Source organism: Podarcis pityusensis (genome assembly GCF_964106645.2).
Source record: "Podarcis pityusensis genome assembly, chromosome: 6".
Taxonomy (NCBI): Eukaryota; Metazoa; Chordata; class Lepidosauria; order Squamata; family Lacertidae; genus Podarcis; species Podarcis pityusensis.
In genome coordinates this window covers 77,112,915-77,128,273 of record NC_138030.1, presented here as the reverse complement: position 1 = coordinate 77,128,273, position 15,359 = coordinate 77,112,915, and the positions used below count along the sequence as shown (strand labels likewise).

Below are 15,359 nucleotides of genomic sequence, written 5' to 3'. Positions count from 1 at the left end.
TGGGAGTGTCGTGTGGTTATTGGGCAAAAGAAACTTGGATGGAAAGCAGGCTGACTCTTCTGCACTTGTTTACCCAAGAAGCCTACTGAATTAAAGGGAGCTTAAGGTAAAGGTAAAGGTACCCCTGACCATTAGGTCCAGTCTTGACTGACTCTGGGGTTGCGGTGCTCATCTCGCTTTATTGGCCAAGGGAGCCAGTGTGCAGCTTCCAGGTCATGTGGCCAGCATGACTCAGCCACTTCTGGCGAACCAGAGCAGCGCACCGAAATGCTGTTTACCTTCCCGCCGGAGCGGTACCTATTTATCTACTTGCACTTTGATGTGCTTTCGAACTGCTAGGTTGGCAGGAGCAGGGACCGAGCAACGGGAGCTCACCCCGTCGCGGGGATTCAAACCGCCGACCTTCTGATCAGCAAGTCCTAGGCTCTGTGGTTTAACCCACAGCGCCACCCGGGTCCCTTACAAGGAGGGCTTACTTCCAAATAAATGTGCATAGGGTTGCAGCTGTGCAACCTGATCAGAAATCAGTGAACCCTAGTTTTGAAAGATTGTGCAAGATAACTTAAAAGTAAAGTGCAATCGTTCTCGAGTATGTATAGCACTGTACACCCCCATGCTTATTCCAACATTCCCACCATTGGGATGCTAATTTACACACACACACACACACACACACACACATCACTTCAAACATATGGGAAGGCAAGATAGACTATTCATAAATGAAAACAATTGGTCCAGGGCCATACACAGCTACATAGACACGTGGATTGATCTCACCTTAGCTGGCAGATATGTTATGTTCAATCAAGGCTTAGCTCCAAACCTGTGAGATGAGATGCATTGATGAACTGGCCAAGATATTTCCTGACAAGGACAATCTGACATTCACTGCTTGGATTTTTCCAGAGATCGTTAAAAAGCTGTTTCATCCCCAGGAGACATTTAATGCAGCCAGATTCATTGGATAGCCTTCCAAAACAGAATACTGTAGTGAGCTCCCATGCATATTTCAGGTAGAGTTCACCCTTTCAGCTCTTGCCACGGTTTTCTGGTACCTTCTACAATATGCCTGCATTAGTACTGTCGTCAGCAGCTCTTGCAGAGCAGCAAGAGGCACTCTCTTAAAATAGTGCATTTCCTTTACCACTGAACAACCACAGCTAGGGAAGTATAGTTTGAATGTGAGTTATGGACGTGGAAAATCCCAGTTAAAAGGCCAGACCCGCTATGACGTTCAGCAGATAGCTTTGATGGGTTGTGCGCTCTGACGAATCTGCTTTACAACATTATAAGGCTGCAGTCCTATACCCATATTGAGGAGTAAGCCCCCCACCCCCAAACTCAATCGGACTTACTTTTGAGTAGGCATGTATAGGATTACATTGTAAGCCACTGGTTTAAACTCTGCAGAGGAAGGAAGTATGCCAATTCAAATAAACAAAGGACGCATTTGCACAATACATTTAAAGCACTATCGTGCCACTTTAAACAAGCATGGCTTTCCCCAAAGAATCCTGGGAGTTGTAGTTTGTTAAAGGTGCTGAGAGTTGTTAGGAGACACCCATTCCCTCGCAAAGCTGAAGTTTCTAGAGTGGTTTGACAATCAACCCCTCCCAAGAAATCTGGAAATTGTAGCTTTAGGAGGGGAATAGGGTTCTCCTAACAACACTTTGCACCCTTAACAAACTACAACTCCCAGGATACATTGGGGAAAGTCAGGCCTATTTAAAGCGGTATGATTTCTGCTTTATATGCATACTGTAGATGGGGTTATAAGGAATCCCTTTTACCTATAATTAAAGAGCAGAGCTTGTTTGCCTTACTTATAAGGATGGAACTTGGATGCTTGATCCTCAGCTGCAATCTTTTACACCAATTAAATGACACACACAGCGGATTAAGTTGTTGAGACTGAGCATTTCTTGAGCTCAGTGAATGAGTTGGGCATAATCCCAAAGGCGGGAACAGGAGAATGTGGCATAGCCTCTTTCATAAGTCCAGGGAAATGTTTTCCTGTGTAATCCCGTTGACCCATATTTAGGTATGAAAATAATGGAGGTAGAATGATTTCCTGTGGCCCACTACTTAAACAGCTGTCGCTATTTTTGACCTGCCAGAAAACAAGTTCCTGGTTCTTCATCTGATATGACGACTCCTTTGCTGAATTTTTTTCCATTTGACCAGCAGATGTCGTGCTTAGGAGTTTTTATACTAAATGTCACCAACACTACAGAGGGCATAGCTGAAGTGTGAGAAGATATATGCATAGTTGTAGGATTATGCTGCAAATGCTATGTGTTGGTCAGTGTGCACTGATCTACACACACAAAACAAATTCACACACAGGCGTCTTCCACAAGGGCCGACACCAATGCCACTCAGCGAATGCAGCTTTCTCCCAATTGAAGTGCAGAGTGAGGACAAGGACGTTCGCATGGAAACCAAAATGCTCGTTTACAAAGCTATTGTACTACCAACCTTACTGTTGCATTGCTTGTTTATCTGTTACTTGCAGTCTTTCGATGCTTTCCCCCCACTCATCTCTACTAGACATGGGAAAGCATCGAAAGACTGCAAGTAACAGATAAACAAGCAATGCAAAGGCTTTCCTAACAGTAATCCACAACTAGCTGGACCAGGATTTCCCAAACTTGGGTCTCCCGCTGTTTTCGGACTACAACTCCCATCACCCCTAGCAGGACCAGTGGCCAGTGATGATGGGAATTGTAGTCCCAAATCAGCTGGCAACCCAAGTTTGGGACACCCTGAGCTGGATTTTCACTGGCGTAGCCTGATGCGTTGCGAGAGTCATGTACTTCTGCCTGGAGTAGACTTGATATGGTGGGAGGGTTTTTTCACCTGAGCCCGATTCACAGGCCAATCAGATCCAATGGAAGCCCGGTACTTGTGAACGATAGGCTGTCCTTAATTTGGGGGTGGGGTTATAAGGAACAGGTTAGTTCCTTCTAGTTTCTAACTGTCATTGTGGTCCCAAGAGTCCGGGAGCCCAAAGAGTAAGGTGAGGTTCTGGTCATTTTATAATGGCAATTCCCTATTTTTTAATGTTTGCACAAACTCTCACCTGGTCACAACATCCAAGGTCTCAGTACCTTCCTATAGCACTGGTTGGGGATCTTTCCTAGCTTTGCCGTTGTATCAATAACACTTCTGGCTGTTATTTATTTTCAGGAAAATATTAATGTGTCTGGGAAGGCTACGCAGGATGAGAAAGGGGGGCATTCATAAGATTGTATCATTTATTATTATATATGCAGGATAGCTAGCATATCCTAGGTTTTATTTTCTCAGTAACTTTAGAACTACTTCCTTATCCAGTTTTTAACAGGTTAGTCACATTTGCAACCTCCCACCATAGCACTGCTTTGGACAACTTCACCTGCAAATGTCACTTATCCCCACACTATGGAAAATGTCTCTTATTGACATTTATTTGCACATCAAGCTGCTGAGTGCTGAGACACGACAAGCTTTTTGGGTCAGCTAGAAATCCTCTATTTTTAACACTTTAACCACTGCAACTATATACCAAAAAGTGAATTAACTATGGAACCACCCATATATAAACATATGGGGCAGATGAGGCCAAGGTTGTGACTGTACGTTGTAACTAACAAATGAAAACTGGAAGTGCCAAATATATATATATAGCGGTTTACATGGAGGATTTGCATATACAGTACAAACTCCAGTGTTTGTGAACATGTCTGTGCAAGATGGTCTAATTCTTTATGTGAAAAAACTCCTCACACTACCCAATGGCCAGAACCCAAAGCACATCTTCACATACCTGAGACTAAAGAACACCAATACCATTATTATTATTATTATTATTATTATTATTATTATTATTATTATCATGTGTTAGCTGCTCTGCAGCACTTGTTTTCATGTTCATAACGAGTTATAGGACTCTATCAGACATTCTCTTTGCACTTGCTATGTCTTTCATGCTTCTATCAAAGCTACAACCCCTCTTCTAATGAGAAAACAGATGCATCAGCAAGGCTGGCATTCTTGGGCAGCTGCGGAGAGTCCACTCCGAATGCCTGCCCTGGGCTCCCCCTTTTCATTATTTCCTAGACAGTGGCAGGGAAAGGGGAGCGGAGGAAGCCCTTTCACATTTGCTCATCAGTCTCTTTATAACCACCATTGTGGTGTGAAGCAACAAGTACTATAGTCTCAAGGTAGACAATCCCAGTTTTGTTCCCACCATTTGAGGACACACTAGCTGTAAGAGTGCCATCCGCTAAGGTTATTATCATGGGTTACTGAAGCTATGAATTCAGCAAATTCTGAGTTATGTGCAAAGTCCAGACCATGTGAAATGGTTCAAGCTTCTCTTCACGTAAACACATTTTATAGGAGCTGATCCTTTCTCACTACACTTGTTTTTGACAGTAGCTTCTTGCACCTTAGCACTTCCTGCTCTGCTTTACATATATTGGGTAATGTTCTGCAGCTTTAATGGGATTGTAAAAGGTGTCACATGAAATAATGGCACAGAACAGATGGGTATCATCGTCTGTTACAGCCTACAGGTAGAGCCAACAGGGAATTGCTTTTTTGTTGTACTAGGACTTGCCAATCAGAAGGTGGGTGGTTCGAATCCCCACGACGGGGTGAGCTCCCATTGCTCGGTCCCTGCTCCTGCCAACCTAGCAGTTCGAAAGCACACCAAAGTGCAAGTAGATAAATAGGTACCGCTCCAGCGGGAAGGTAAATGGCGTTTCCGTGCGCTGCTCTGGTTTGCCAGAAGCAGCTTAGTCATGCTGGCCACATGACCTGGAAGCTGTACACCGGCTCTCTTGGCTAATAAAGCGAGATGAGTGCCGCAACCCCAGTCAGACATGACTAGACCTAATGGTCAGAGGTCCCTTTACCTTATGTTGGCTGAGTAGCTTTCCTTGCTCTTTAGTTCTGAATGTGGACACAGAAACAGGTGGTTTATTTTTTGTGATCCTGAGGGTGTGTATGTGTTGGTAATGAAGCTCATGTACAGAGGAAGCTACTGTTACTTCAGTATGGGTTAAATCTGATTAACAAGATTCTTATGAGGCCAAGGCTGTAATCCTAAACAGAATTGTGTGGGAGTAAGGCCCACGGAATCCAGGAATCGACTTCTGAAGAAACATGCAGAATTGCCTTGTACAGTCTCAGATTTACACATTAAAGAAATGGTCATGGCTATTTGCTTATGTTGGTAAAAAGCCCACTGATCAAAGTGAAACTTGTGTCTACGTTAATCATGCCTAGAACATGGTTTTGCTGTAACTGAGATGGAAAGTCCCTGTTAAAAATGTCACCTTGGCCGCAAACTCACCCAATCCCCTTAAACCAGCTCCTATTTGTCTGTCTCAATAGCCTACTTCGTAAGGTATTACAGTAGGAGCTCTGGATTGCCTGAAATGTGCTATATAAATGCCAAACATGCCTTGACAGGGGTTGAGAAACCCAGTCTTTTGTCTTCCCACCATTAATCTAGGGCAATTGTTTTATGTATTTATTTTGTGTTTTAAATGAGACTTGCTTCTAAGTGAACATATTCACAAGCTCATGACCCCCTTTCCTTTACCCTTTGCAGCCACAAGCGTTTTCCTGGAAGCTGCTGCTGCTGCTTCTTCTTCTTCGGCAATCCTTCGTAGCTGAGTAAGATTGTCTTCCATGAACATGGTCTTAACAATAGTGTGTAAGTGACTGTGGAGGCCAATTATTCCTTCCATACGTCCTTCAACAGTGGGGACATTGGTTTCCAGATGGGAGTTGATCACGGTGAGGGTCTGCCAAACATGCCTTCCTCTTAGCACATTTCTCCCTTTCGTCCTGAGTTCGAGCACCTTCAAAGTCCACGATGCCTTTGATAAAGGCTGTTCTCCAATTGGAGCGCTCATAGGCCAGTGTTTCCCAATTGTCGGTGATTATACTACATTTTTTTACGTTCGCCTTGAGAGACTATTTAAACCTCTTTTGTCACCCATCGGCATTATGCTTTCCATTTTTAAGTTCGGACTAGAGTAGTTGCTTTGGAAGACAGTAATCAGGAATCCGCACAACATGACCAGTCCAACAAAGTGAATGTTGTTATAGGACTTCTAAGGTCTCAAATGTAGAATAAATGTTGATAATTGCACAAAGTAAGCATGCATGCATAAGTATATAAACCACATGTCTGCAATAGTACAGGAGAGCAATCCAAAAGCCATCTTGGCTCTTCTAAAGACTCTAAATATTTCCTCTGCCTCCTTACTCCCCTTTGCCTGAGAACACTAGGCAGGTAGCAATCAGGGGACGTTCCTGAAGGGATTCCTCTGCTATATCTATGAACCTCCTTTGTATTGTCATGGTTTACCCAGATGCTCTGCATTGAGGGATGTCTGACGGGCATCCTGGTTGTCTTATGAAACGCTGTTTTGTGTAAACTGTGTCTGGAACCATGTAAAACTTGCTAAATCCTCAGGAATATCACCCCTTGGCCTGCCTGAGCCACAGTAACCCCACCTTATGCATGATGCAATTTCTGACCGTTTGTAGAGGGGATGTCCTCCTTCTCCACGCCAAAATGCAAACCCTTAAAAGAGATGTTTCTTCTGGGCTCTGCTCTGGGTCTCTCTTGCCTCCTTGCTAGGAGGGGAGGGAACTCCGTTGCAACAGAAAAATGAAGATCTGCCTTGCTTTCGCTGCCCTCTGACCTCCATCCATTCATCTCTGACCGATCCTGGACTTGGGGGACTCAGCCCTTGGAGAGATGGGCAGCAAAAGCCAACCACCCCTATTTTTCTATACCAATATTGAAGAAGCATTGCTTTGCCTCGGGAATGGATCTTTGCTTCCTGGAAGCCAACCTCACCTGGTTGGTAATACAACTGAGCTTCAGGCTCGATTGGGATGGTTGAGGGGGGACGGCATTCCCCCCCCCAAAAAAAATTTTTTTAATTGGTTTTTCACAACATTATAAACAAACACATAAAACAAACAAACATACATAAATCATAGCCTTATTAAAAATTACACTTATTAACATTGTTAAGTGACTTCCTCGCTTCCCCTTGGTTGAATTTCATTGCATATCCTTTTAACGGTTTTCCAAATCACAGTTCTTAAATTTTTTTAACTTACATTAACATCCTTAGATCTTCACATTATGAAATTAAACATATTAATTCATCACTTAAATAAAATCCTAAGCCAATTAAGTATCTGCAAGCTGTTTTCAGTTAATTTAACTTAACATGTTTAACTAAGTAATCATTAATTTGAGGGCGGACGGCATTAGTTGCACTGAACGGCGGGGACCGACTCCGGAGTGAAGGTTGCGCCCGATCCCCACAACAACAACAACACACTGAACGAGGCGGCCTCTGACTAAACTCGCGTAGGCCCGGTGCCTCGGCCCGCCGACTTTTGGAGGGGTTTTCGGTCTAAAGTGGAAAGAAGGAGCGGCCTCACAGACCGCCGACCCCCTTTGGCAAGGCCCGAGGCTCGGAAGCGGCCGGGCGGGAAGAGCCCTGAGGTAAAAGCGCGCGCGTGTAACAAAGCCCTGGTAACGCGGTTGCTACCGCCGGCGCCGGCTGCTTGGTAACGGCGCGCTGCCCCTTTAAGCCGCCGGAGGGCGGGACGGCGGCGAAGGAACCCCCTTCCACGCCACCCCGCGCCCTCCTCCCTTCCCCTCAGGCCGGCTCCGTGCTCCTTTCCACCGCCACTCGCGGCTTGCTGCTGCTGGGGCTGGGGGTGGGGGTGGCCGCCGTCGCCGGAGCAGCGCCTCGCCGGCCGGTTGCCTCCTTGAGGCGCGCGCGCGCACCTCCCATCCCATGCGGGCGGCGGCGGCGGCGGCTGCACAAGTCCAGAGCCAGCCAGGCGGCGGTGGCGGCGGCTGCCTGTTCCCTCAGCATGCCGCGCCGCTGCTGCTGCTGGCGCCTCTGAGTCCGGCCGAGCGGCTGTCCGGCCGCCGCCGCCGCTGCCGCCCAAGACGAAGACGACGACGGAGAAGCCGCCGCCGTTCCGGGAGGCACTCATGAGCTCGGAGGCGCCTTCCCGCGCAGCCACGCAGCTCCGCGCCCTCTTTCGCATGGAGCCGGCTCCGCCCGCCTCGTCCGAGCAGCTGCTGGGAGCCTCGGAGTTCCTCAAAGGTGAGGCGGCGGCGGCGGCGGAGGAGGAGGAGGAGGGGTCTCCCCTCCGCAAGTAGGGGTCGCCCTCCCGTCATATAAAGGAAAGGGGCGCGACGCAACAACTGCCCCCCCCCCCGCTGTCCCGGGAGCGCCTTGGCCGGGGCGGGGGTGAGAACCGCCTCTTTCCCCGGGGCGAAGTTCGGCGCGCGCCCCGGAGCGAACGCGAAACTCCCTTCAGTCCCTGCGGGAGAAGCTGTTTCGAGGGGAGCCCTTGCAACCCCCCCAAATCGCGAGGCGGGCGGCAAGGGTCCCCCCGTCGGCGGGAGGGGAAGGAGAGTTATGGAGGAGGCGGAGACGTCGCCGCCCAGCTGCGAGATCTTGGTGGCAGGTAATGCTTGCTCCGGAGTGAAACCCGATCAAATGCGTAGGGTTCGTTCTTTCTTTTTTCTTATTTTTTTACGGGGGCACAAGCGACTCTCCCTGCCCGCTTTGAACTAACACCCAAGTTCCAACGGGACGTATAACTTGAAGATCTTACTTCATGGTCTCCCTTTTTCTTTTTTCTTGCAGACAGACTATATTTTGCTACTTTACGAAACCGACCCAGAAGCACAGTAAACACGCACTATTTCTGTACGGATGAGGAGCTTGTTTATGAAAAGTAAGTTCGTATCTCTTCCGCTGTTGTTTTTTTAAAAATTCCTCCTTCGCCTTTCTGCTCGCTTTCGTTTTCAGCGTTGTTGCCCCCCCCCCCCCCTTGTCGCCAAGTGATTGGGAAAAGCTTGGGGGAAGAGGGGAGAACAAACTTAAGTGAAATACTTCTGTATAAGTTAGCGGTATATGTGGCCAATTGGTTGTTTTTATCAAACCAGTCCTTGAGACTTAATTGAGTTTTAGTTGAATTTTAAACAGAAAATGGGCGCCCCCTTACCCCACCTCCGGTTTCCTGCTTTTTTATAAAATGGATTCTACTGTGGCCATAGGTCTCTGTGTAAAGTATTATTCTCAAATCGAATTCACATCTTAAAGAAGAAGCCGGTTGTAACTGTCTGCAAATGTTGGGTTAGAAGTATTTTCTCTACAATTCGATGAAAAAGCAAAACATTGTAGATGCACTACTGATCTACAGATCTGCTAAGTGCATGATAGTGGTTAGCAATGAATATATATTGAGTTTGCAGCATTAAATGTGCTGTAAGATGGGTCATTCAGTTTTATGGTAAGTGAACCTCAGTTCACTGAACTTTGGAGCATGGTTGTTAAAATCATTACTTCATCAAGCTGCTCTTGTGACTGTGTTTTTGTACACTGTGATTAATTCTGCCTGCTGATTGATACTTTCTGGGATGAAACAAGCACTTCAGGAGTTCAGAGAATAACAAGAAGAGCTTTTAAGATAGTATCTTTCTTTTTACACTGCCAACTTTGGTTGCAGCACTGCCTTCCCCCCTCCCAGCAATTTCTGTCTCTGATGTAATTTAGCCATGGAGTTTGGGCACTGAAAATTTACAGATGAAAGGGAGGGATTTGCATTAAAGTTGTTGCTAAATAATTCTACTATAATAGTAGCTTGAGTCAGTAGCAGCATAATAAAATGGAAATAAAATAAATAAAGGAAGGCTCAAAACCTTCGTGATTTCTATAAGTGATATTCATTGCCTAAGTACTTTTGCACTCTTCAGAGTACAGTCTGTAAGAAGTGATACTGCTTTGCTTTCAGTGAGATTTAGGCTGCAATCCTGATACAACATGCCTGGAAGTTAGCCCCCTTGAATTCAGTAGGACTTGCCTCTGAGAAGACACAGGATTGCACTGTTATGACTTACTTCTGATAGATTGTGTCCTAGGCATCCTTACACAAATGTTTATTAGTGAAAGACAGATTAGACTTAACATTGGAAGGACCTATATTTAGCAGTGCAGTCAAGCTGTAGATATACATAGCAGTTGTGTTAACAATCCCTGAATGCTTTGGTTGTCATTCTTATCACTCTTCATTTTCTAAAGTGGCTCATGAACCTGCTTAAATTGGCTGGCAAGTTTGTTTTAAGTTCATTGTTGGGATGCTGATACAACTTGTGTCACTCTCATTTTCTTAGGAGCGTCAAATCCTTGTTGGCCAGTCACAGATAAGCCCTGACACTTCTGTTCTAGAAATATTTAAGGAATTGCACACTGCTCTCTGAGACTTAAAAAAACACCGTGGGTAACCAGATTGACATCATTTGCTGGACAGACTTAGGATAAGAAGAATGTTAAAAAAAACCTGATGAAAAAGATGGGTGGCAGCATAGCTCCTGAAGCAGAGTATGCAGGGGAAGGTGGAAACACATGTTTAGGAGGAGGAAGGTAGTACAGATTTCTGGAGTAGGCCGTAACCTGGGCTGCTGTCCAAGGTGTCCAAATAAGTAGGATTAATCCTTTGAATAGTGGACAGGGCTAATGTGTAGTGACTGACAGGACTAATGCATTGCAAACTAGAAGCAAAATGCACGTAGATATTCAGTGATGTGGGATAGGAAACATTGCAGAAAGTTTCATTTTCTTAAAAAAAAAGTGTTGCTTCATAAAATAAGTACCGTATTTTTCGCTCTATAAGATGCACCAGACCACAAGACGCACCTAGTTTTTGGAGGAGGAAAACAAGAAAAAAAAAATTCTGAATCTCAGAAGCCATAACAGCAAGAGGGATCGCTTCGCAGTGAAAGCAGCAATCCCTCTTGCTGTTCTGGTTTCTGGGATAGCTGCGCAGCCTGCATTCGCTCCATAAGGCGCACACACATTTCCCCTTACTTTTTAGGAGGGAAAAAGTGAGTCTTATAGAGCAAAAAATAGGGTAAGTACATTGAGGAGCACATCATTTTTTATTTTAACTACCCTGAATAATTTGGTATACTATAAGTAACATAGGCGCTTTTCAACTAAATAATTGTGGTAGTGGAAGTCAGCACAAGGAATTCCCCCTTGTGCTACAGGACTTCTGAATCCTCCTTCCCCAGCGACTTTACCCCCCCCCATCTGCTCTGGAGAACCCCCAGAACAACACACAGTGAGAAGAGAGGGGAGATAGTTCTGTCAGCGTAAGCATTTCTGGTTGCCCAACAGGACTATCTCCTTTGCGCTTTGCTGAATACAACCCATAGGGTGGTATCTGACTGTCATAATTGGAGTCAACCCACTGAAATAGACCACCCTGTTTACAGCACAATCCTATACAGTGGTACCTCGGGTTAAGAACTTAATTCGTTCTGGAGGTCTGTTCTTAACCTGAAGCCGTTCGTAGCCTGAGGTACCAGTTTAGCTAATGGGGCCTCCTGCTGCTGCCGCCGCACAATTTCTGTTCTCATCCTGAAGCAGAGTTCTTAACCCAAGGTACTATTTCTGGGTTAGCAAAGTCTGTAACCTGAAGCGTCTGTAATCCGAGGTACCACTGTACATGCTTATTCAGAAGTAATTCCCATTGTGAAGTTTACTTACAGGTTAGTGCAGATAGGACTGCAGTCTTAATGCTTCTGTCTGATACACTCCAAGCCCATCATTAGGTGAAAAATTGATATTTACCCTTAAGGCTTTTGGAGTCAATTCAACTCCATGAATGAATTAAAACACCACCACCCCTACACACATGACAGAGTCAAAGTGTTCCTGTCAAATGCTATTAATAGATTAGCTATTTGCCATGTCTACAGGTGGTTAGCATATGACCTGCTCTGTTTATTTCATGTGAGAAAGGTGACCATAGAAGGTGAAAATACTTTTATCTTTTATCTATTTTCATAATCGACAACACACTCACTTGCCCAGACATTTCCACAAACTGTGCTGGGGATCAGTAGTACCCTACAGATTTACAAAACTCCTTTCTGAACTTGATTTTTGCAACATTTCCTCTTCACCTACCTTATGAACCAGCAAAATATTTTTTAATAGATTATATCCTATGGTGGCTTTGCATTAGCATATGCACTTACTGTGAAAGGCAGGGCTCATACTGATTATCTATCTCCCCAATGCCATCCACACTCTTAACATCTACTTGGAATTCAGGGATTCTTTGGGACAGTATGGGATCACAGAATCATAGAATGTGCATAAAAGCTGCAAGTGTTAGGAGGGATTGATGGAAATGGAAGTGCTCCCTGCACAAAACCACCATTGGATATTACCCATACAGTGGTGCCTCGGGTTAAGAACTTAATTCGTTCTGGAGGTCCGTTCTTAACCTGAGGTACCACTTTAGCCAATGGGGCCTCCCGCCACCGCCGCACAATTTCTGTTCTCATCCTGAAGCAAAGTTCTTAACCTGAGGTACTATTTCTGGGTTAGCGGAGTCTGTAACCTGAAACATCTGTAACCTGACGATCTGTAACCAGAGGTACCATTGTAGTTATCATATTGCCCAAAACTTAGCAATACAACTTTGGGTGTTCCAATTGCAGTTGCTAAGGTTGCAAGTAGCCATCACCCTTAATCCAGTATGCAGCAAGACTTAATGCCCATTCTCAGTCAAGGACTTTTAACTGGTCACTTTTTTCACAGAAATGTCTTTACAAAATGGAGGTTCTCAAATCAAATTCACATTACAAATCGAATTACCATCAAGGGCATGATGTCACTGGCTTTCCACCAAAAGGATAAATAAAGTCTTTGGAATTGTTGTCTGGCTTCAGCCCTGGACTACCAGGGTCAGAGAGGAGCTTCCTCCTCGGTGTGACCTGTGGAATATGTTTACCCACAATCTTCCACAATGCTGTTTGCAGCATAATAATGTTACAACAGATGAACAATTAGGGCCATTCAAAAGACATTTCCAGTGAGGCAAAGTATGCTTTCCAGACCTTCAAAATTATGCAACAAGAGCTTGAAACCTAGGCCCATTAGGGGCTGAGAACCTTAAATTTACATGGTTCTAGATGAAATATAACAACTGATAATCTTCTTGCCAAAGGCACACAAAGTTCAGTAGTGGGGAGGGATTGCTTTGGTTGGCTCATTGAAACAATCAAATTAGTAATTGCCCCATAATACCTTGCCTGCAAATCCAGAAGTCTTTCAGCAGCATTTTTGGTTTATAAAATTCCTCTGTACAGTATGCCTGTATTGCTATACTGATCCATTAGCTGAAGTTTCCAACATTTAAAGAATTTCACTAATGTATATTCCTATTCCAGATGACCTACATTCCCTGTTCACTTTTATATAGCTTTAATTATACTTAAACCACCAGGAAGACTAAAAAAATTCATTTCTTAGTCATGTGAAAAATAGGGGCTTTTGTTGTTTGGCCACATAACGTCACTTAAAGCCTACAGCTCTTAAGAATAATTGTATTGTAATCATAATAATTCAGTTGATGATCAATACTTTTAAGGGATATTTTAAAATACTCTGTTTTGTACAACAAATTACCTGCCTCTGGTACAACAAAAGAAGCTCTTATTTGAAGTAGCTCATTTTAAACCTAGCATCAGGAGGGATTCTGTAGGTTGTGCACTCATATGAACTGCTTATTGCAAGAAATGAAGAACCCTGGACTTCATTTGGGACCTAAAGCCATAGTGACATAGCTTTCTTGCTCAAGAAGACTTATCTTCTCTTTCAGAATCTGCTTTTTAGATTTATCTTGATTTCTCTGCAGATTTGTACCCCCCTGCCAAATTCTAGCTCCATTACAATTGATGTAAAGTTCAGTTAGTCAGTGATCTTTTGAAGACTAATATCGACACTGTTCTAGGAAAGTTTCAGGTACTATGGGAGAGGAAAGGCCTTGCTCTTTGTCTTATTTTGTTTGCAAAGTGCGCTATACTCCATTTCCTCCCTAAAGCTGAACTAGGATTTTTAACTCAGGCTGATGCTGCCTGACACAAGAGCATCAGGAAACTAGATAGCGCTTAAGATAACAGTGTATTTTTTCCCATCTTTAAAAATGCTTTAAAGCCAATAAACACTGGTTTCTTTAATAAATCTCGTTTTATGTTTTCAACCAGAAATTTGTGTCTAGGGTTAATCTTGCTCTGTAGTCCTACTTGCTTTACCCGCTTGAACCACAGTTCAGGGGTTTGGAATCTTCCCTAGTCACAGGGATTTAGATTCACTCTCCAATTATTGGGAGGTCAGCTGGTTTTGTTTTATACTGGGTGGCCTACCAGTCTTGGTATAATTGATATGTGGCAACTGCTGTTCAAAAGACTTTGCATACTAAAACATGCGTAACTGAAGCATCTCCATCCAAAAAAACAAAAAATCATCCCTTTGCGGCTTTCTTCTGAAAAATGTACCACTGCATGGTCACTACTGTCAGCTGCCTAATCAGAATGATTGCATGCTACAAGAGCTTTACTGCGGGATCATACCAAAAGGCTAGCTAAGAATGCTGACCAGCGGCCAACCAGAGGCTTCTGGGAAGTTTCCAAGTAAATGAGAGCAGCAGTCATCCCATATTGATGCCTCCAGAACCTTGTAATAAGGGGTATGCTGTTGGCATTCATAAAGCTTCTGCTCAGCTGTCAAAGCTAATAGACCTACTTCTCAGTGAATTTGTCCAGTGCTTTATTAGAACTATTTAAGTTAGGGGCCATTGCCCCAACTTGTGCTAAGGACTTTCCCTACATTAATTATGCTTTGTTTAAAGAACTATTTTCTCTTCTCGTGTCCTCAGTTGACTGCCAAGGCAACTACAATGGATGACCTCCAAGTTCTGGTACTATGAGTAAAATCTTGTCTAATTCCTCCACAAATGCCCTTTAGCCATCTTAAAAAATAACAACACCAAAAACCTAAAAAAAATGTCCTACTCTTCAGTGTTTCAGCATATGTTAAAAAAAACCCCTCTTTCCAGATTTAAGAACAGTCCTGATGAATCAGGCCAAAGGCCCATCTAGTTCAACATCCCATTCTCATTGAAACCAATCAAATGCGTTTGGGAAGCCCACAAGTAGATCCAGGGTGTAGTACCATTCATGATTCCCTACAACCAGTTTTCAGAGGCATACTGTCTCCAACAGTGAACATAGCCATCATAGCTAGTAACCACAAATAACCTTATCCTCCGTAAATTTGTTTTTTGTCCCATGATCCTTGCACTTTGGTGTGCTGTAGGGCATGATTTGCCTCCGACATCTATATGAAGCTGTTGGGAGTGGTCCTTAGGAGCTTTGGGGCAAAGTCTCGTAACATTTAAGTTGGGAGGGGCTGTACATGATCTGTACCATTGTCTCCGTGGACTGGGTGAAG

At 44.3% G+C, this 15,359-nt stretch overlaps 1 protein-coding gene across 7 annotated transcripts in view; it reads left to right on the top strand.

The window, feature by feature from the left end:
• The first annotated feature begins 7,914 nt into the window (after positions 1-7,914).
• The window catches only part of CDC14A (cell division cycle 14A), a 95,371-nt gene continuing 87,926 nt past the window's right edge, over positions 7,915-15,359 (top strand). The window contains exons 1-2 of one of the 7 annotated variants that reach the window (XM_081008652.1): positions 7,915-8,147; positions 8,697-8,787. In XM_081008652.1, coding sequence (XP_080864778.1) covers positions 8,033-8,147; positions 8,697-8,787 — 206 coding nt within the window. In that variant the 5' untranslated portion in view covers positions 7,915-8,032. Of the gene's footprint in view, positions 8,148-8,215; positions 8,515-8,696; positions 8,788-15,359 lie in introns of those variants that run through there. The other 6 variants (XM_081008654.1, XM_081008650.1, XM_081008651.1 and 3 more) reach the window with 6 other exon arrangements.